General features: G+C 40.8%; 1 protein-coding gene across 5 annotated transcripts in view; it reads left to right on the top strand.

Annotated features, from left to right (window-relative positions):
- The window catches only part of GON4L (gon-4 like), a 92,126-nt gene that overhangs the window by 52,529 nt on the left and 17,232 nt on the right, over window positions 1-22,365 (top strand). For 4 of the 5 annotated variants that reach the window (XM_032624252.1, XM_032624226.1, XM_032624244.1 and 1 more), the window contains exons 13-20: window positions 7,182-7,222; window positions 7,820-7,923; window positions 10,203-10,401; window positions 10,925-11,011; window positions 12,143-12,314; window positions 13,791-13,935; window positions 15,048-15,198; window positions 21,384-21,500. In XM_032624252.1, the coding sequence (XP_032480143.1) occupies window positions 7,182-7,222; window positions 7,820-7,923; window positions 10,203-10,401; window positions 10,925-11,011; window positions 12,143-12,314; window positions 13,791-13,935; window positions 15,048-15,198; window positions 21,384-21,500 (1,016 nt within the window). The remainder of the gene's footprint in view (window positions 1-7,181; window positions 7,223-7,819; window positions 7,924-10,202; window positions 10,402-10,924; window positions 11,012-12,142; window positions 12,315-13,790; window positions 13,936-15,047; window positions 15,199-21,383; window positions 21,501-22,365) is intronic. The other variant, XM_032624262.1, reaches the window with a different exon arrangement.

Raw genomic sequence — 22,365 nt, 5'->3', positions numbered from 1 at the left:
GTGTATAGGAATGCAAGAGATTTCTGTGCATTAATTTTGTATCCTGCAACTTTACCAGATTCATTGATTAGCTCTAGTAGTTTTCTGGTGGCATGTTTAGGATTCTCTATGTATAGTATCATGTGATCTGCAAACAGTGACAGTTTTACTTCTTCTTTTCCAATTTGTATTCCTTTTATTTCTTTTTCTTCTCTGATTGCCGTGGCTAGAACTTCCAAAACTACGTTGAATAATAGTGGTGAGAGTGGACATGCTTGTCTCATTCTTGATCTTAGAGGAAATGCTTTCAGTTTTTCACCATTGAGAATGATATTTGCTATGGGTTTGTCTTATATGGCCTTTATTATGTTGAGGTAGGTTCCCTCTATGCCCACTTTCTGGAGAGTTTTTATCATAAATGGGTGTTGAATTTTGTTGAAAGCTTTTTCTGCATCTATTGAGATGATCATATGGTTTTCCTTCTTCATTTCGTTAGTATGGTGTATCACATTGATTGATTTGCATATATTGAAGAATCTGTGCATCCCTGGGATAAATCCCATTTGATCATGGTGTATGATCCTTTTAATGTGTTGTTGGATTCTGTTTGCTAGTATTTTGTTGAGGATTTTTGCATCTATATTCATCAGTGATATTGGTCTGTAATTTTATTTTTTTGTAGTATCTTTTTCTGGTTTTGGTATCAGGGCAATGGTGGCCTCGTAGAATGAGTTTGGGAGTGTTCCTTCCTCTGCAATTTTTTGGAAGAGTTTGAGAAGGGTTGGTGTTAGCTCTTCTCTAAATGTTTGGTAGAATTCACCTGTGAAGCCATCTGGTCCTGGACTTCTGTTTGTTGGAAGATTTTTTTTTTTTTTTTTTTTGCGGTACGCGGGCTTCTCACTGTTCTGGCCTCTCCTATTGCGAAGCACAGGCTCCAGACGCGCAGGCTCAGCGGCCATGGCTCACGGGCCCAGCTGCTCCGCGGCATGTGGGATCTTCCCGGGCCGGGACACGAACCCGTGTCCGCTGCATCGGCAGGCAGACTCTCAACCACTGCGCCACCAGGGAAGCCCTGTTGGAAGATTTTTAATCACAGTTTGTTTCATTACTTGTGATTGGTCTGTTCATATTTTCTGTTTCTTCCTGGTTCTGTCTTGGAAGGTTATACCTTTCTAAGAATTTGTCTATTTCTGCCAGGTTGTCCCATTTTAGTGGCATAGAGTTGCTTGTAGTAGTCTCTTAGGATGCTTTGTATTTCTGCAGTGTCTGTTATAACTTCTCCTTTTTAATTTCTAATTTTATTGATTTGAGTCCTCTCCCTCTTTTTCTTGATGAGTCTGGCTAATGGTTTATCAATTTTGTTTATCTTCTCAAAGAACCAGCTTTTAGTTTTATTGATCTTTGCTATTGTTTTCTTTGTTTCTGTTTCATTTATTTCTGCTCTGATCTTTATGATTTCTTTCCTTCTGCTAACTTCAGGTTTTGTTTGTTCTTCTTTCTCTAGTTCCTTTAGATGTAAGGTTAGATTGTTTATTTGAGATTTTTCTTGTTTCTTGAGGTAGGTTTGTATAGCTATAAACTTCCCTCTTAGAACTGCTCTTGTTGCATCCCATAGGTTTTGGATCTTTGTGTTTTCATTGTCATTTGTCTCTAGGTATTTTTTGATTTCCTCTTTGATTTCTTCAGTGATCTCTTGGTTATTTAGTAACGTATTTTTTATCCTCCATGTGTTTGTGTTTTTTACATTTTTTTCCCTGTAATTCATTTCTAATCTCATAGCGTTGTGGTCAGAAAAGATGCTTGATATGATTTCAATTTTCTTAAATTTACTGAGGCTAGATTTGTGACCCAAGATGTGATCTATCCTGGAAAATGTTCCGTGCGCACTTGAGAAGAAAGTGTAATCTGCTGTTTTGGATGGAATGTCCTATAAATATCAGTTAAATCTATGTGGTCTATTGTGTCATTTAAAGCTTCTGTTTCCTTATTTATTTTCATTTTGGATGATCTGTCCATTGGTGTAAGTGAGGTGTTAAAGTCCTCCACTATTATTGTGTTACTGTTGATTTTCTCTTTTATAGCTGTTAGCACTTGCCTTATGTACTGAGGTGCTCCTATGTTGAGTGCATATATATTTGTAATTGTTATATCTTCTTCTTGGATTGATCCCTTGATCATTATGTAGTGGCCTTCCTTGTCTCTTATAACATTCTTTATTTTAAAGTCTATTTTATCTGATATGAGTATAGCTACTCCAGCTTTTGATTTCCATTTGCATGGAATATCTTTTTCCATCCCCTCACTTTCAGTCTGTGTGTGTCCCTAGGTCTGAAGTGGGTCTCTTGTAGGCAGCATATATATGGGTCTTGTTTTTGTATCCATTCAGCAAGCCTGTGTCTTTTGGTTGGAGCATTTAATCCATTCACGTTTAAGGTAATTATTGATATGTATGTTCCTGTGACCATTTTCTTAATTGTTTTGGGTTTGTTTTTGTAGGTCCTTTTCTTCTCTTGTGTTTCCCACTTAGAGAAGTTGCTTTAGCATTTGTCGTAGAGCTGGTTTGGTGGTGCTGAATTCTCTTAGCTTTTGCTTGTCTGTAAAGCTTTTGATTTCTCCATCGAATCTGAATGAGATCCTTGCCGAATCTGAATGGGATCCTTGCCGGGTAGAGTATCCTTGCCCGGTAGAGTAATCTTGGTTGTAGGTTCTTCCCTTTCATCACTTTAAGTGTATCATGCCACTGCCTTCTGGCTTGTAGAGTTTCTGCTGAGAAATCAGCTGTTAACCTCATGGGAGTTCCCTTGTATGTTATTTTTCATTTTTCCCTTGCTGCTTTCAATAATTTTTTTTGTCTTTAATTTTTGCCAATTTGATTACTATGTGTCTCGGTGTGTTTCTCCTTGGATTTATCCTGTATGGGACTTGCTGCACTTCCTGGACTTGGGTGGCTATCTCCTTTCCCATGTTACGGAAGTTTTCCACTATAATCTCTAAAAATATTTTCTTGGGTCCTTTCTCTCTTTGTTCTCCTTCTGTGACCCGTATAATGCGAATGTTGTTGCGTTTAATGTTGTCCCAGTGGTCTCTTAGACTGTCTTCATTTCTTTTCATTCTTTTTTCTTTATTCTGTTCCGCAGCAGTGAATTCCACCATTTTGTCTTCCAGATCACTTATCCGTTCTTCAGCCTCTGTTATTCTGCTCTTGATTCCTTCTAGTATATTTTTCATTTCAGTTACTGTATTGTTCATCTCTGTTTGTTTGTTCTTTAATTCTTCTAGGTCTTTGTTAAACATTTCTTGCATCTTCTTGATCTTTGCCTCCGTTCTTTTTCCGAGGTCCTGGATCATCTTCACTATCATTATTCTGAATTCTTTTTCTGGAAGGTTGCCTATCTCCACTTCATTTAGTTATTTTTCTGGTTTTATCTTGTTCCTTCATCTGGTACATAGCCCTCTGCCTTTTCATCTTGTCTGTCTTTCTGTGAATGTTGTTTTTGTTCCACAGGCTGCAGGATTGTAGTTCTTCTTGCTTCTGCTGTCTGCCCTCTGGTGGATGAGGCTATCTAAGAGGCTTGATGGGAGCGACTGGTGGTGGGTAGAGCTGACTGTTGCTCTGGTGGGCAGAGCTCAGTAAAACTTTAATCCACTTGACTGTTGATGGGTGGGGCTGGATTCCCTCCCTGTTGGGTGTTTGGCCTGAGGCAACCCAAGACTGGAGCCTACCTGGGCTCTTTGGTGGGGCTAATGACCGACTCTGGGAGGGCTCATGCCAAGGAGTACTTCCCAGAACTTCTGCTGCCAGTGTCCTTGCCCCCATGGTGTGTTACAGCCTCCCCCCACCCCCCGCCTCTGCAGGAGACCCTCCAACACTAGCAGGTAGGTCTGGTTCAGTCTCCTATTGGGTCACTGCTCCTTCCCTTGGATCCCAATGCACACACTACTTTGTGTGTGCCCTCCAAGAGTGGAGTCTCTGTTTCCCCCAGTCCTGTCGAAGTCCTGCAATCAATTCCCACTAGGCTTCAAAGTCTGATTCTCTAGGAATTCCTCTTCCCGTTGCCAGACCCCCAGGTTGGGAAGCCTGACGTGGGGCTCAGAACCTTCACTCCAGTGGGTGGACTTCTGTGGTATAAGTGTTCTCCAGTCTGTGAGTCACCCACCCAGCAGTTACGGGATTTGATTTTACTGTGATTGCGCCCCTCCTACAGTCTCATTGTGGCTTCTCCTTTGTCTTTGAATGTGAGGTATCTTTTTTGGTGAGTTCCAGTGTCTTCCTGTCGATGATTGTCCAGCAGCTAGTTGTGATTCTGGTGTTCTCACAAGAGGGAGCGAGAGCACGTCCTTCTACTCCGCCATCTTGGTTACTCCTCCTGATTATATCAATCCATACTATTTTATATGTCCTTTTTAATACTCATCTCTCTCATAGTTGCTTATTTATATCTGTCTCCTTCCCTAAACTGTGAGCTTCTCATGGGTTTTGTGTTGTTTATTGCCTTAGAGCTGGTGTTTTTCACGGGGCTGACAGTGTTTGCCAATCAACTAGTGAACTTTTCTGGGTTGCCTGAATGATGGGTCTTCCTTTCTAGTCATAGAGTTCTATGGTCATAAGTAAAAACTGGGATAGAATTTTAATTTTGTTTCTACCCCTTGTCGTCTTAAGTTATCATGCTTAATTATAATCCCTTTAAGAGGACTTTTCTTACATGGATGATAAAAATTTAAAAATAAAAAAAGCTTAGAATCACAGAGTTTGGAAAGCCTCCTGTGGTCACATATATTTTCCTCCCACTTAAGCGTTTGTTAACAGCTTCTCTCACGTGGCCTTTCAGTCTGTTTGAATACCTCCAGTGACAGGGAGTTCATCAGCTCTGCAGATAGTGTGTCCTACTCTTGAACACCTCTTCAATTAACATTTTCCTTATTAATTTTTTTTTAAATTTATTTTTATTTTTTGGCTGCGTTGGGTCTTTGTTGCTGCGCGAAGGCTCTTCTCTGGTTGCGGTGAGTGGGGGCTACTCTTCGTTGTGGTGCGCGGGCTTCTCATTGCAGTGGCTTCTCTTTTTGCGGAGCATGGGCTCTAGGCACACGGGCTTCAGTGGTTATGGCACGTGGGCTCAGTAGCTGTGGCACGCGAGCTCTAGAGCACAGGCTCAGTAGTTGTGGCGCATGGGCTTAGTTGCTCCCCGGCACGTGGTATCTTCCCGGGAGAGGGCTCAATCCTGTGTCCCCTGCATTGGTAGACGGATTCTTAACCACTGTGCCACCAGGGAAGCCCCAGCATTTTCCTTATTGAACCTCAGTCTATCTTTTATATTTCTCTGTTTGTCCTTTGTTGCCATAAAATGTAATTTACTCCTAAGTGTGCATAGTATGTTTCTTTTTCTACATTTTTTCTTTATTATGCTAAACATACCGAGTTTTTTCAGTTCTCTAAATGCCAGGCTTTCCACATTTCAACCCCCAAATTACCCTCCTCTGGATTCTAGCCTTTATTTTTAAGGAAATTCTCCCCCATGACATTTTATTATGAAACTTTTTGAACATATAGAAAAGTTGAAAGAATTGTAGAGTGGACACCTGTATACCCACTACCTATCTTCTATAGTTAACTTTTCATATATTTGCTTGGACATGCACCTATCCATCTATGAATCCATTTTTTTTTAAAGCATTTCATAGTGAGTTGTAGATATCTAAACATTTCAGCATGCATATCATGAATTAGAACTCAGTATTTGTTTACAGTTTTTCTTTTTAGGTAAACTTATACACATTGTAGTACAGAAATCTTAAGTGTACCATTCAGTGAGGTTCGATGTGCCTCCTCTTGTATAACTCAAACCCCTAACAAGATAGAGATTTGTCACCCCAGAAAGTACCCACTTGCCCCTTCCAAGTCAGTCCCCACACCGTCCTCCCAGGTGCGACCACTGTTCCCTTTTCTTGTATCACAGATTAGATTTGCCTCTTTTAAAACTTCATGTGAATGGAATCATATAGTATGTGTTCTGTTGCATACAGCTTCTTTCACTTAGCATAATGTTTTTGAGATTCATGCACATTGCTTGTATCATTAATTTCTTCCCTTTTATTGCTGAGTAGGATTCCAGTGTATAAATATACCAATTTGTTTATTTTTCATCCATCCGCAGGTATTGATGCACACCTGGGTTCTTTCTAATTTCTGGCTATCTTAAATAAAGATAGCTCTGAACTTTCTTGTGCAAGGTTTTGTGGACAAATGTTTCATTTCCCTTGGGTCAGCTATTTAGGGGAAGAATGAGTGGTCATAAGGTAGCTGTATACTTAGTTTTCTGAGAAATTGCCAAACCTTTTTCCAAAGCAGCTTTCCATTTTACATTCTTTTTACAGTTCTGGTTGCTCCACATCCTCACTAACATTTGGATTTTAGCTTTTCAATGCCCTCTTAAGAAGGGCTTTTACAGAAATGATCACAGTCCTCTAGATAGAGCCTGAGACTGCTCTGATTCAGTGATATGCTTGCTTTCTTGGTTGTGAGCACTGTTTTGGAGCTACTGTGTCATATTGAACTTAAGGTCAACCAAAACATTGAGATCTTTTTCAGATTAATTGTTTCTGAGCCATGTTACCTTTTTGTGCACTTAAGAAACTGATTTTTGAAAATCCTAAATGTAAGACTTTAAATTTATCCCCATTATGTTTCATCCAGTTAATTTGAGAAAACCTAGAATTTTGAATCTGTCATCAGTTGGTCTGGCAGTCCCTTTCAGCTTTATATCGTTTACAGGTCTGGTAAGTGTGTTTTCTGGGTGTTTTAGGTTGTTGACGGGATTGCTGAATAGTTCAGGTCCCAAGATAGGGTCCTATGACACACTGCTGGAGACTTCTCTCTTGACTCCATTCAGTAGGATGGGCCAACAAACTATGAATTTATCTCATTATAAAATCATCTAGCTTACGTTTTTGTGTGTTTTCCCATTAGAATTTAAGCTTCATGAGAGTAAAGTCCTGTCATGTATCTAAGCATCTAGAACCAGGGATTAAGGCATATAGTTGGTGTTCAATAAATGTTTTTAAATGAATGAGTCAATGATGGCTAGATATGAGGATTTTGTTAAAAGCCTTGCTGAAAACAACTTTCAGTGAATTTTCTTGGAATTCCCCCTGTGTCAAAATGAAGCAAACAAGTGCCAACAGCATACCGTTTGGCTTTTTTGCAGAAAAGGAAGTGAATGAACTGATGGAAGAGCTGTTTGAAACTGTGAGTAATGATCTTCGAATGAGAACTCAGAATAGTAAAAGTGGATTCTCCAGCAAGCTCTCTCCTTTGGTCCCAGGGCCTCTCTCTCCAGAAGGGTGGTGTGAACCAAGCCCATTCCCCTTTCAGTCCACCCAGGAGAGAGTATAGACAGGAGATTTTTGCTAAGTAATAAACTTTGATTATCCATATGTAGGTTATTCTTAATAAAGTTTTCCTTGCAGGCTTTTGGGTGGACTCTTGACTATCACATGTTGCATCCTTAAAGATTGCAAACTAATTTTAGATTATTCTGAGCCCAAATAGTTACCTTTCTCATAAATTTATCTCTTTAAAGATATTCTGATCATTTCAAGTTATCCATGCTCTGTGTTTACCATTACAAGTTGGCTGATTGAGAAACTCTTTTCCTGGCATAATAGCTACCCCATGTGCAGGATTGTGCGAGCCCAGAAGTGAGAAAGGTTGTTAATGCAAGCTCTTTCTGTGCGCCAGCGTTATTAAAGTCCTGTAAACTAGTCTTTGCTTTCCCTTCTCACTGCTAGAGTGACTTTTGCATGCCCATTCCCCAGGAAAATCCTTCTTTTCCTTTGCCCTCAGTTTCAAGATGAGATGGGATTCTCCAACATGGAAGATGATGGCCCAGAGGAGGAGGAATGTGTGGCTGAGCCTCGGCCCAACTTTAACACCCCTCAAGCCCTACGGTAGGCCAACCAAAGACGTTGAGACTTAGAATGGAGGAAAAGTGTATGTGTGAAAAGGTTTTGAGAAATTTTAGCTAACAATTTCCCATCCCTGACTACCTGATATTAGGATGCAGAGTCCCTTGTGGGTGTTAGGTGTCAAGTGAATAAGTCTCCTTATGGGGCAGTGCAGCTATAGACCAAGCTGTACCTGTTTGGGAAGGGAGAAAAAGCAGTAGCTGGCATCCATAGCAGCTTCTCCAGGTGAATGGTGCTGGAGAGGTGTGTAGGACTCTATGTGGCCAGCCACAGAAACTATCCCAAATTGTAATATCCAGTATGTCCCTTTTGTTTTTCTATTTGTCGTTAACATCTAGTAAATGTTAATGAACCTTTGTTAGTCACCAAGGCATTAACTGAGCAAACCATAAAGCACCTGAAGTAATGCCCTGGAGTCTGAAATGTGTGTACTGCCCTCTTCACTTAAATTAGCACTTCCATTGTCCCACCCAGAGAGTAGAGGCTTTAACCTTTTCCCCGTTTTTGTGATGAGTTTGCATAGTTTATCCGTACTTTATTGCTATCCATTCTGAGTAGCAGCATACTATCGTTAGGTGACTGGCTGGATGTCAGGGTATGGTTTGTGCCATGCATGGAACAAAGCAAAACTGAAAGACACATAGTCTCTAATTAGTCCTGTGTTTTAACAGCATTACCTAACTAGAGAGCTTTGGATCCACCTGAAAGCTAGGCCTTCAGGGAACTTGCAAATTTAGTGAAAAAGACAAGGTATACTAATCATTGTGTAAAAGTCAGAAATATCAGTCATACTCCATTACAATAAATACCATAATATAACCACAACAGAAATCTCAGGAGTTCCTTTTTTTTTCCCAGCTTCGTTGAGGTATAATTGACAAATAAGGTTGTAAGATACCGAAAGTGTACAGCTTGATGATTTGGTAAACGTATGCTTTGTAAAAGGATTCCCCCCATCAAGTTAATTAACACTTCTATCACCTCACATATTTACCTTTTTTTTTTTTTGAGAACAAATTTCAAAATTTCTTCGAGTCTGTATTTGACCCACTTATTTCACACCATATTTCATAGAAAAAAATTCTAGTGTAGCAGAGTAGAACCTGGGAACTTACTATCATGGGATTTGATCTGTAAACATATTTCAGTTCCACTAGTCAACTCTGTGTATGGATTTTTAAAATTTGGTCATTATGTAACTACTTAAAAATCCTTATTCCGATTCAGTTACCTTTCGGTATTCAGTTGATCTGCATGGGCTGCTGCTGCTTTTCTTTCAGCTAGAAATGCAAACCTAGCTTAATCTTTGATTAAGTAAAATATCACAGGGAAAGTGAGTTACCTGTGTTCCCCGTATCAACTACCCATCCAGGTAATACTTATTAAAATCAGGTGCAGGCTTTTTCTTTTTGCATTATCTACATTTTTCATGTTTCTGTTCTTCTGTTCCTCTGCTAGTAATGCAGATAATCAAGAGATTTCAATTCTCAGTAAAATTGTGCAGAGGACAGGCCTGTGTCTTTAGGTTTTCACCCTGTGTCAGCCCATACTCACAGTAAATACTGTAAAAGGAAACATAACTTTTTTCAACAGCCTCTGGGGACAAAGATTATTATCATTTAACTATTGCTAAATTCTGGAGGATTTCTTGAATTATGATAACCTGCTAGTCATAGCTACTTGAGCAGGTCTTATCCTGATTGCACAGAGTATCAGCTCTTGCTTAATCACCTGAGTGTCTTGTTCTGCCTCTACCTCAGAACTAGCATGCTAGGTATTTGGATTCTTACTTCAGCCCCAGACACAGTCTCTCTCTCTCTCCGGAGGTAGGGGTAGGAGGGTAGTGTTAGAAAACTTGGAGAAGATTCTGTGTCACCACTAAAAACAAGTCTGAGATTAATTTGGCTGTCAGTGTGATGAAAAATGATGGGTTCCCATTAGCTCCTCGACTGCTTTGTTATCCAGACACTTCCCTACTCTTAGATTTTTGTTTAATTTCCCCTTCATTATGATATTACTTAGAAGACTGATGTAGAAGAATGGGTGGGGGGCAATTCAGAACCATCTTATTTGAATCTACGCTAACAACTTTGGGAGAAGATTTGGGTAGGATAGGAGTTTGCCTATCGGCTAAAGTGAGATTTGGGGATTAGCAGTAGATGGAAGTTGTTCAGACTTGCTTAGCCCACCATTAGAAGGAACTGGGTGTGTTGTGGACCCAGGGAAATGTTCAAATCCAATCATCTCCCTGTTGAGGATAGGTTTGAGGAACCACTGGCCAACTTGCTAAATGAGCAGCATCGCACAGTGAAGGAGCTACTTGAACAGCTGAAGATGAGGAAATCTTCAGCCAAACAGCAGCAGGAGGTAGAGAGGGTTAAGCCCCAGAGTGAGAAAGTTCATCAGACTCTGATTCTAGACCCAGCACAGAGGAGGAGACTCCAGCAGCAGATGCAGCAGGTAAGACTCTTCTTGGTAATGTTAATATTGGACCATCCCATGGCCTGGCTCGAAGCCAAACATTAAATTAGCAGCTTTGGAAAAGTCGGAAACAGGTGTCTTGATAACCACTGAAACCACAGGACCACAGGATCTTCGCATCAGTTAGGACCTTGAAAGGTCATCATGTTCGTGTCTCAGGTAAGAATGCATGTAAGGACCCTGATAGTATTCAGAATGATAGATTTCAAAGAATCTTTAGTAATCCCTTCTGAATTTAACAGCCTTATTGCCAGAGTAGTTTTTTCTTCTTTCTAATCTTAGTCCCTCTGGCTTGAGGTTAAACTTCCTCTGGTTCTGTCATTTTGCTCAAGTGGAACATATTTGAGAAAAAAATTCATACCAAGATACTATGTTGTTCTCATAGTCTCTCTAGAAAGCCAAACATATATGCTAAAGTCACTAACATCTTGGTAAAGTCTTCTGGGTTCCTGAAATGACAACATCATAACATGTCACTATATTATTTTCTTTCCCTCCCCAGCATGTGCAGCTCTTGACGCAAATTCACCTTCTCGCCACCTCCAACCCCAGTCTCAGTTCGGAGGCCAGTACCACCAGGATATTTCTTGTAAGGTTTCAGATATCCCTAACTCTAAAGAATTGTGTATGCAGTTAGTTTGGAAGTCATTTCTCACAAATATTGACTCATCATAAGCTACATTTATTCTTCTCTCCTGCATGTTTTGGTAGCTGTTCGTATGGCTTCATGTGCTTGCTGATAAAACATAAGTTACTGGTTCCCGTTAAAGGACAAAAAGTATTCAGTTTCTTAAGACTATTCCTCTTACCTTTTTATTGGATTCTCTTACCTTTAGATCCACTCATCCTGGGCTTTTGGTACTTCTCTTCTTTTTATTGAATTCATTATTTATTAGGCTCAATATCAGTGTTTTATGTACAAAATTAATTTTGCTTATGGCATTATGAAGTATTTTGGAGGAAGGGCTTTTAATTTCAAATTTTGGGGATTTCCCTGGAGGTCCAGTGGTTAGGACTCGGCACTTTCACTTCCGGGGCCCAGATTCAATTTCTGGTCGGGGAACTAAGATCCTGCAAGCTGTAGGCCGTGGCCAAAAAGAAAAAAATTCAAATTTTAACACATTTTTGACCAGAGACGTATTATAGCCACAGGCGTTAGTTTCTGCAAAAATCCACCTGTCAGTAATGTGTTAAAATCCTATAAAAATTGCTCCTGAACTTTGGAGTAGGTCATGAGGATATTCTTTGCCTCTTGGGTAAGTCTCTTTGGAGTTTGAGTTGGCTAGTAGTCTGAGCTTCCTTCGATAGTCAGCAGAGTGTTATTTCCCTCTTATTGTGTTCAGAGGATCATGAGAAATACTTTGTTCTTCAGAGAAACCAATGAAGACATTTAAAATTTTTATTTTATTTTATTAAGTAGTGGCTCTCACTCTTGAGAATTTTAATTCTAGCTGGGGAGCTAGACCATACATCCAAAAGGCTGAGGAACACTCAGACTGAGAATAAAACAAGAGCAAATCAGTGTATGACAAATACCCAAATATCTGAGGACTCGGCAAAAGAAGAGTCTTAATGGCAAAATGTTAATTATGGAAGACTTTATGATGATTTTTACCTGTTTTTATACTATTGTAGGAAGGACAGTTTTTCACTCAGAGGCTAAGGGCTACTGGTACTAATTTTCTGGAACTTAGATCTCCTTTGTGTCCTGTTTTCCCAGAAAGAGCTGGGAACCTTTGCTCAAAGCTCCATCGCCCTTCATCATCAGTTCAACCCCAAGTTTCAGACCTTGTTCCAACCCTGTAACCTGATGGGAGCTGTGCAGCTCATTGAAGACTTCAACACACATGTCAGCGTTGACTGGAGTCCTCGTAAAACTGTCAAGAAGACTGGTAGGGGACAGATGTGCCCGCTTTAAGTTTTTACTTGCAATGAGAGGTGGGAGTCTTATCCCATAGATAATTTCCTAGGGATAATTTCCTAGGGGTGGAGGAGACAGGGTGTTTGTAATTTCTTCCTTCTCTCTTTTATCCTCCCTTTGTGCTCATTATCTAAGTTCTAGAATTAGGTGATAATACTTGGGCTTAAGTAAGGGATGGAGGCAGTGGACAGGGCAGGGTTGTTGCGGGTAGAGATATGGGACTCCTGCTAATAATTGGACTTAAGTAGATATGAGGGTAAGTATTAGGAGTCAGGCCAAGACAAACTGGTATCTGATAAAGTTGGAAGTCAAGTGGTAAAGTCGGATTGTGTTTAGGTTTCTACTCACTTCTTCATTAAGATCATTTTATTTCCCATAATGATTATAGTGATATCTCCATTTTGAGTGAAACATTGATATGGGAGTTAGGAACAAATTAGAGATGTTGTACATTTACCCTGTTCAATATTTTAAAGAAATTTGCAGGTTTGGTTTCTACTTTGCATTGGTTTAGTATTTTTTGAGAAAATATTTGCTGTTCCCTTAAACTAAATATTTGCTTCTGATTTGTTCCTAGTTTAGCAAATTAGTTGTGTTTTGCTGTGGATTTGGGTTTGTCTTTGGATTTGATTTTAAATCCCTGACTCTTATAGTTAAATTGAATATAGTTGAATTTAAGTGCATTATGTCATAGACACTGATCTCAAACTACTTTATTAGTTATATGTTGGTAATGAAAACTTAATTCAACACCAGACTACAGTTATAACTTATACATATAGTGTCCTGTGTTTTTCTTCTGGGGATATAAAAATAACATTTATGGAAGGAGAAATATGGCTGTATAGTGGTGCTTATCTCTGGAAAGGCAGAAGTGCCTGGAATTGAGAGGCTTAGACAGCAAGACAGAAATGAATGAGACTGAATTGTCTCATTCTCTTTATGGTTTTTTTGTTCCCAACCTCAGGAGGAATCTGGGAGAACTTAATGAAAGTTAAGTAAGAATCAAATAAAATAAAATTTGGAATGCCAGATTTGTGAGGGAGATTAAAGAAGTTGGAATCTTATCCTGGAAGAAAGAAAGCATTGTTGAAGGTCACTTATCTTTCAAGGATTTAAAGGGGGAAGGAGGTAAAAATTTTTTGAGCATACACTATCTGCCAGGTATTACTAGGTACTTTATAAGTGCTTATGTTACTTAGTGTGTTAAGTATTCCACACAGGAAAGAAAAAGAGAATCAACTTTTAATAGCATTGAATGGGACTCCTTTTAGGTATATGTTAGGCTGAGAAAGATTGTGGAAACTTTTGGGAGGGGGGTATGTGGGTGGAAGGGCATCACGTTAGGTAGGGGTGGCTCTATCTAAATGGAAAAATGCATTCAGAAGCTTTTGTGAAGCCGTCTTTTGTTCTAGAATTTCATTTATCAGGAATCTTTTTCTTACAGCCTATGAATTTCCCTGTTTGCCAAAGCAAGTGGCTTGGATCCTAGCCACAAGCAAGGTTTTCATGTATCCAGAGCTACTTCCAGTGTGTTCTCTGAAGGCAAAGAATCCCCAGGATAAGATTTTCTTCACCAAGGCGGAGGACAAGTAAGGGTTTACTGTGAGGTGAACAAGAGCACAAAATATCCCAAGGAGAAGACCTGTATGGTAAAGAACGGACACAAAAGACAAAAAGAAAAGCAGTGTAGATGGGCGCAGTTCTGTAGTATGTGCTTGTTCCAGCAGTGCCAAATACTGCTTTTTTTAGGGAATGACATACACATTTTTGAAACATTTTAAGTTGTTTTTTGTCTTTCATTTATTGTAAAAACTTGCCTTGTAATACTGTTAGAGGAAAATTTTCAAAGGAAAACAATTTTTTTATCCATTATCCTAACCACCCCAAGACAGTGATTTTTCTTTTTGCATTTCTTATATAATTATTGGCAATATAAGTGTAATTTTGTTTTGCTATTTTTAACTTAGCGTCTTCTTGAAATTGTTTTTTCTATCAGATTCCATGCTGTAACATTGTCTTATTTTTGTTTCTGTATATTGTCTTTTAAGGCAATATTAATGGCCCTATGATAGTCCTTTTATTTGCCACTCCTGCCCCCGCCCCTGCCCCCCCTGCCCCTTGTTTAGCTGTTCTGAGTGAGGCTTCACCAAGGATCTTTGCGCATAGAGCTTTTGAAAATCTTTCCAGCTTATCTCTTTGGGTAAATTCTCAAGAGTGAGATTATTCGATAAAGGTTATGAACACTTTTATGGCTCTTGATTTGTATTTCCCCACTGCCATCAGCAAATATGTACATAGGTAACTGTAACTGAATATGTTATGTTGGGAGGTAGTGTTGGTGCTGTTTAATATGTCTAACATGGTGCCCAATATTCATTTTATATTAGTTTTGTTAGAGCCATTCTTCTTCCTTCAAATTTCATTTGTGTTATTAGTATAAAGTGCGTCATGATCTGACATTTATTAGTGATTTATGCCTGGTTTTTCCTCTTCTCACTTGATTGGGAACTCCTCATTGAGTCTTATTCACATAGTACTTCTTAGCACTCAGTAAATATCTGAAATTTTCTGTTGAATTGCCATTAACTTGTACGAGAATTAGACGTAGAAAAAGTGGGTTATAGAATGTGGAGTTCATCTGGGAGGCTTTTCAGCGGGATGGACTGTCAGGTGAGATTGAGTGTCACTGCCCCTTTCTCAGTTTGTTAGCTTTAGGACTGAAGCACTTTGAAGGGACCGAGTTTCCTAAGCCTCTAATCAGCAAGTACCTTCTCACTTGCAAGACTGCCCACCAGCTGACAGTGAGAATCAAGAACCTCAACATGAACAGAGCTCCTGACAACATCATTAAAGTAAGTGCTCCCTGCATGCTCTACTGGAGACCTCGCCTGAGTGCAGCCATTCCTTTTCTTTTGCTTAGTCTCAATGAATAGCCTTTTATTTAAGGCTAGTTCCTCCCACCTGCACACTAGGTTAATTGCCCTCTTTCCTTTCCAGGAACAGTGATTCATTATTTTCCTCTGGAGTGTCATCTTCTTCCTCTGTTATAGATATTTCTCCTAAATATAAAATTGTTCAAATTTTAAAATAAATCTCGAATCTGTTTTCCTCTAGCTATTCATTTTCTCTTTGTTTTTTTCCACGCTAACCTTCTTCAAAGGGTAGGCCACAGTCCACTTATATCCTTCTCCTTAACTCTTTTATATTTAGATATTTATATCAAAGTTATAAAGTATACTTGAAAGAGTCAAATAGTTCTATGAGACTTGTCATGAAAGACAATAATTTTTCTCCCTATTTCCTGCTAAGCAAGGTTTTTGTGGGTGATGGTACATTTACCTCCATATCTAGGTAGCATGCTTATAATTGCTGCCACTTGATTTTTTTTTTTTAATATTTCTTTCTTTATTTGGCTGCATTGGGTCTTAGTTGTAGCATGTGGGATCTTCATTTGTGGCATGTGGGATCTTTCATTGCAGCACGTGGGCTTCTCTCTAGTTGTGGCGTGTGGGCTTCAGAGTGCACGGCTCAGTAGTTGTGGCACACAGGCTCAGTAGTTGCAGCGTGCAGGCTCTCTAGTTGTGGCTCACAGGCTCTAGAGTGCGCGGCCTTAGTTGCCCTGTGACATGTGGGATCTTAGTTCCCCGACCAGGGATCGCACCCACATCCCTGTGTTGGAAGGCAGATTCTTAACCACTGGACCACCAGGAAGTCTCCACTTGATTTTTTGGATTTAGGCCTTCTCTGTTAAACTGAAACCATGGAAGATGAAGACTTAGTTCTCTCCACACTCCTATAGTCTCACCACTCACTATAATTATATCACAGTTTTGCTTAGATTGTTTTTATTTTTTAATTTTTTTTATAAATGTATTTATTTTTGGCTGTGTTGGGTCTTCGTCACGGTGCGCGGGCTGTCTCTAGTTGCAGTGCGCAGGGGCTACTCTTCATTGCGGTGCGTGGCTTCTCATCGCGGAGGCGTCTCTTGTTGCAGAGCGTAGGCTGTAGAGCGCAGGCTCAGTGGTTTTGGTGCACGGGCTTAGTTGCTCCGTGGCATCTGGGATCTTCCCGGACCAGAGCTCGAACCCGTGTCCCCTGCATTGGCAGGCAGATTCTTAACCACTGCGCCACCAGGGAAGCCCACTTAGATTGTTTTTAGAGTTTACGTTATAAGCACGACTAAAAGCTTCTCACAGCTGAGCTATGTAGTGTATCATGATTACTTTGCTTTTCCTGCTGGACATTTTGTTTCTCTTGGTGTTAATAATTGCATTTTTTGAGGATGAGTGGGACTTGGTTTTATTATGTATGTATTACCAGTTCAACACTAAAGTCTTCTTCAGTTTTATAAATCTCTTTTCAATGTGTTCAAATATTTTAGGCGTCCTGCTATCATTTTCATCTCCCTGAAGAAGTCCTTCCCAGAGCGCTCTGATGCTGTTCCACGCTCCCCATGTTGCTCTCTTGGCTTGCTGCACTAACGTCTTCTCTGGCTTTTTCTTCACCATCATCCTGGGAATTCATTTCACTTCTTACTTGCTTTGGATCCTTTTATTTCTGAACCCCACATCATTTTTGCCTTGTTTTAGTGTAGCACGTCCTAGTAGTATTCTGAGGAAGAGTGCTCGAGAAACAAATTTTTAGGTTTAAACTACTTGTATTCATTGTCTGTCATGACATGACATGACCAATGTAATTTCCTAGTTTTGCTATTGTACTATATACCTGGTTTGTATATGTAACTATTGTTACTATGTAACAAGTGTACATGAGACCTGTCTATGAATCTATAATTATTCAACACCAAAAGTTTGAAATATGTCTCTATTCTCCCACTTCAGTGGGTCTAACATATTCTAGGTTGAAAATCACTTTTATCAGAACATTTTAAGGCCTCCATTTTCTTCTAGTTTCTAGTGCTGGCTCTTTAGAAATTTGATGCCCTTTTGACTCTTGACCCTTTATGTAACACTTGTTTTTCCTCTCCCTCCGGCAGTATGTAGGATTTTTCCTTTTTCTCCAGTGTTTTGAAATTTCTTGATAATATGCCTCAGTATGTGTCTAGTTTCATTAATTATGCAAGGTACTTGATAAACTTTACTTTGGAAACTCATAGGTTCCAGTATTGGGAAATGTACTTGAAATGTACATATTGATGGTTTCCTTCCCTTCTTTTGGTCTGTTCTCTCCTGTGGTGCTCAGTGGTCAGATGCTAGTCCTCTCAGGCTCATCTTCTCATCTTGTCTTTCTTCTTTTTTCCCATCACTGTGTCTTTTTGTTATACTTTCTGAGATATTACTTCAGCTTTTTCTTCTAACTGTTCTGCCGAGTTATTTTTTCTATCATATTTAAGATGTCTAATAGCTATTTTTATTGTTGTTCATTGAATATTCTTTTTTTTTTTTTTTTGCGGTACGCGGGCCTCTCACTGTTGTGGCCTCTCCCGCCGCGGAGCACAGGCTCCGGACGCGCAGGCTCAGCGGCCATGGCTCACGGGCCCAGCCGCTCCGCGGCATGTGGGATCTTCCCGGACCGGGGCACGAACCCGTGTGCCCTGCATCGGCAGGCGGACTCTCAACCACTGCGCCACCAGGGAAGCCCCATTGAATATTCTTTAATAGCAAATGGCAGAGGGAATGTGGGAAAGCAAGAGAGGAAGGAGGCTGGAGTTTTCTCTTCTATACTCGATCAGCATAGTACTCCTGCCCTCACATATGCCTGACAGCCTCAGTTCAGAGAGCATCCTTTCCACAACCCTGGCTTAATTCTGCCAGGGTAGGGGGAGAAGCTGTCACTGGGCTACATCAAACAAGAGAGGGGATTCGGGGTCTAACCGCCTCTTCAGAAGATTTAAAACCTGTCCTCATCTCGACCTGTTTTTAATTCCTCCACTTCTGGAGGTATCTGGTGTCTTATCCTTTTGCCAGTCTTTGGCATAAATTTAGTTGACCCATAACTTTTCTCCACATGGGATTTGGTTTTCTTCATTCTTCTATGTGACTTACCACGCCTCCATCTGCTTTTTAGCTTTGAAAAAAAAATTTTTTTTAAATACATTTATTTATTTTTGGCTGCACTGAGTCTTCATTGCTGCACACGGGCTTTCTCTAGTTGCAGTGAGCGGGGTCTGCTCTTTGTTGTGGTGCACAGGCTTCTCATTGCGGTGGCTTCTCTTGTTAAGGAGCATGGGCTCTAGGCGCGTGGGCTTCAGTAGTTGTGGCATGCAGGCTCAGTAGTTGTGGCTGGCAGACTCTAGAGCGCAGGCTCAGTAGTTGTGGCGCACAGGCTTAGTTGCTCTGCAACTAAGACCAGGGCTTGAACCTGTGTCCCCTGCATTGCTGGTCAGATTTCTTTCTTTCTTTTCTTTTTAGAAAAGAAAGAACCTGGTCCTGGACCAGGTCAGGACCAGGTCAGATTTCTTTCTTTCTTTTCTTTTTAGAAAAGAAAGAACCTGGTCCTGGACCAGGGCTTGAACCCGTGTCCCCTGCATTGCTGGTCAGATTTCTTTCTTTCTTTTCTTTTTAAAATTTATTTATTTTATTTATTTATTTTTGGCTGAGTTGGGTCTTTGTTGTGGTGCGCAGGCTTCTCATTGCGGTGGCTTCTCTTGTTGCGGAGCACGGGCTCTAGGCGTGTGGGCTCAGTAGTTGTGGCTCGCGGGCTCTAGAGCACAGGCTCAGTAGTTGTGCACAGGCTTAGTTATTCTGCGGCATGTGGGATCTTCCTGGACCAGAGCTCGAACCCCTGTCCCCTGCACTGGCAGGCGGATTCTTAATCACTGTGCCACCAGGGAAGCCTGGTAGTCGGATTTCTAACCACTGCGCCACCAGGGAAGTCCCGAGAATTTTGTTGCTTTTACTTTTTCTCTCATTCTGTCTCTCCTTTTAGACTTTTACCTTTAAAAATTTCCTTTCTGTTGTTTTCATGGGGATTCAAGAGGGAACAAACCCAAATAGATGTGTTTAATCTGCCTGTCTTAACAGTAAGTTACCCCTTAACTCTTCTTGTTTTTTAATAAGTTTATTTATTTATTTATGGCTGCATTGGGTGTTCGTTGCGGCGAGCGGGGGCTACTCTTTCTTGCGGTGCGCGTGCTTCTCTTCCTTGCGGTGTGCATGCTTCTCATTGTGGTGGCTTGTCTTTGTTGTGGAGCAGGGGCTCTAGGCACGCAGGCTCAGTAGTTGTGGCTCACGGGCTCCAGAGCTCAGGCTCAGTAGTTGTGGCACATGGGCTTAGTTGATCTGTGGCATGTGGGATCTTACTGGACCAGGGCTCGAACCCGTGTCCCCTGCATTGGCAGGTGGATTCTCAACCACTGCGCCACCAAGGAAGTCCTCCCCACCCCCGCCCCCCCCCCCTTTAACTCTTTAACCTATGAGAGTGTGGATGTTATCTCCACAAAGATCTTGAATTATTTCCCGATTGGCTATCCAGTGGATACTTTTCTGCTCTTATCCTGTTTAACTTTGATAATGGAGTTCACACATTCCTTCTTCAGACTCCTATACTCTTATCTCCTGTGATACTAGGACTTTTACCTCAGGCTGCTCTTTCGTGAACTCTTCTTCCTCTGCTCTACCCTTAAATGTCAGTGTTCCACAGTAAATTTGCAGTGTGTGGTCTCATCCAGATTGATGATTTTTGGTGTTGTCTGTCTCTTCATAATTTTCAAATCTGTGTCTTTGGTCCGGGTTTCTCTCCTGAGCTCCGGCTCAATGAAGTCACCTGTTTAAAGGAATTCTTAGCTAAGATGCCTCACTGATGCCTCAGACTGAACTGTGTCTCCCTCTGCACCCTCCAGTTGTTGCCACTAGCACCACCACCACCAGCTAACTCCCCTCCGTCCAACTTACCCCTGCTTGGGTATGTTCTTTGTGTATGACATTACTGTCTGGCCATTTTCTCAGTCCATAAACCTAGGAGTTATACTCGACTCCTTCTGCTTGATCACTCCCGTCTGTCTGTCTGTCTGTCACCAAGTCCTCAGTTTTCTTACTCCATTTCCTACTCTGTTGCCTACTGCCTTGGTTCAGGCACCTGAATTAAGTTACACCTGCATTAATGCAGTAGTTTTATAACTGGTGTCTCTAATTCTGGCTCCATTTATTCCATTCTTCAGATTGCTGCCATAGCCACCTCTGTCTTATCCTTCAGCGTAGAGTTGAGACTGCTTGGAGTGGCACAGAAGGCCTCTCCTGCCTACCTCTGACTTGTCTTCTGAAGTCTCTTTGCATTCTTTTAGTTGTAGCCAGACCGATCTCTTTGTGGTTCCTTAAACACATTCATGATTTTGAAAATGAATTATATTCTGCCCTCCCCTGCTTCATTTAGCAAACTCTGTTTCTTTAAGATTTTTCTGTAGTTGCACCTGCTCCAGAAAGATCTTTCATTTTCATGTTTGAGTTGTGTGTCATTTTTTGTGCACATCTTTATACTTTCTTACACAGAATGTCACTATTGGTTTCTACTTGACTGTCTCTCCCACTGGTCTATAAGCTCCTTGAGAGCAGGGATTACTTCCTTATTTGTATGCTCAGCTTGTAGCACAGTACCTGGCGCTTATTGTCAGTGTAAGTTCAATTCCCCTCTTCATTCACTCTTCAAACTGAACTGTCTCAGTCTTGCTGTTCTTCTTTCCTTCCCTTCTAATGTCCTTCGCACCATTATTTGCTTAAAAGGCAGCTTCCATGGGCCAGGATAAGGATTAATAAGGCACTCTCACTGCGGCTGCTGGGCAGGAGCAAATTTTAGATAAGATGACTGACCATGTGCTTCCTTTTCTCTGTGACCTGAACTTTTCCCTTCCTGGTGACCAGAATGGAGCACATCAGAAGATATTGAGTAATGATAAAATATTTATTAATCAGAGATTAGCTTAATTTGAAATGCAGAAGCAGTCAGCATATGCTGTTCATGGCTACGTGTATATGGATATGTGTGTGTCTGTCTCAAACTGCTGCCCACCATACTCCCTACCCTGACAAAGGGCAGTGCTCCTGGAAGGAATGTGACTCATGCTTAATTTCTTCACGCTCAGTTTTATAAGAAGACCAGACAGCTGCCCATCTTAATGAAGTGCTGTGAAGAGATCCAGCCACATCAGTGGAAGCCACCTGTAGAGAGGGAAGAACACCGGCTTCCATTCTGGTTAAAGGTACAGCCCTCCTCCTCAAAGTATGTCAGAAGTAGAAGGTCACTTGAAACCCGGCAGAAATGTCAAAGGCTACTTTACACCTCTGATGCTTTAGTTGTAGAACTAGGACTTAAGAAATCTTCTTCAGTTACCCTTCCTCTCCCACTTCTCCACCTGATTCTATAACCTTTTAAAAATAGTGGTTAAAATGCTAGTTTCTTAAAGGAAATTCAGAGGAGAGTTTCTAGAGTGTATAATTGGAATGCAGTCTTTTTAGAAATACCTGATATCATGCAGAAAAATCCTTCTTAAAAAGATGTCTCGAGACTGTCCGGGAAAGGTACCTAATATCTAGAAACCCCAATTATCATTATTTTTTAATATGTTTATTGGAGTGTAATTGCTTTACAATGGTGTGTTAGTTTCTGCTGTACAACAAAGTGAATCAGCTGTATGTATACATATATCCCCGTATCCCCTCCCTCTTGAGCCTCCCTCCCACCTTCCCTCTCCCACCCCTCTAGGTCATCACAAAGCATCGAGCTGATCTCCCTGTGCTATGCAGCAGCTTCCCCCTAGCCATCCATTTTACATTTGGTAGTGTATATATGTCAGTGCTACTCTCTCACTTTGTCCCAGCTTCCCCTTCCTGCCCTGTGTCCTCAAGTCTGTTCTCTCTGTCTGCGTCATTATTTCTGCCCTGCCACTAGGTTCATCATCACCATTTTTTAGATTCCATATATGTGCATTAGCATACGGTATTTGTTTTTCTCTTTCTGACTTACTTTACTCTGTATGACAGACTCTAGGTCCATCCACCTCATTACAGATAACTCAGTTTCGTTCCTTTTTATGGCTGAGTAATAATCCAGTGTATATATGTGCC

Source organism: Phocoena sinus, chromosome 1 (genome assembly GCF_008692025.1).
Source record: "Phocoena sinus isolate mPhoSin1 chromosome 1, mPhoSin1.pri, whole genome shotgun sequence".
In the NCBI taxonomy this organism is placed as follows: Eukaryota; Metazoa; Chordata; class Mammalia; order Artiodactyla; family Phocoenidae; genus Phocoena; species Phocoena sinus.
Note: the sequence above shows the minus strand (reverse complement) of the source record. Positions and strands in the feature narration are given on the sequence as shown.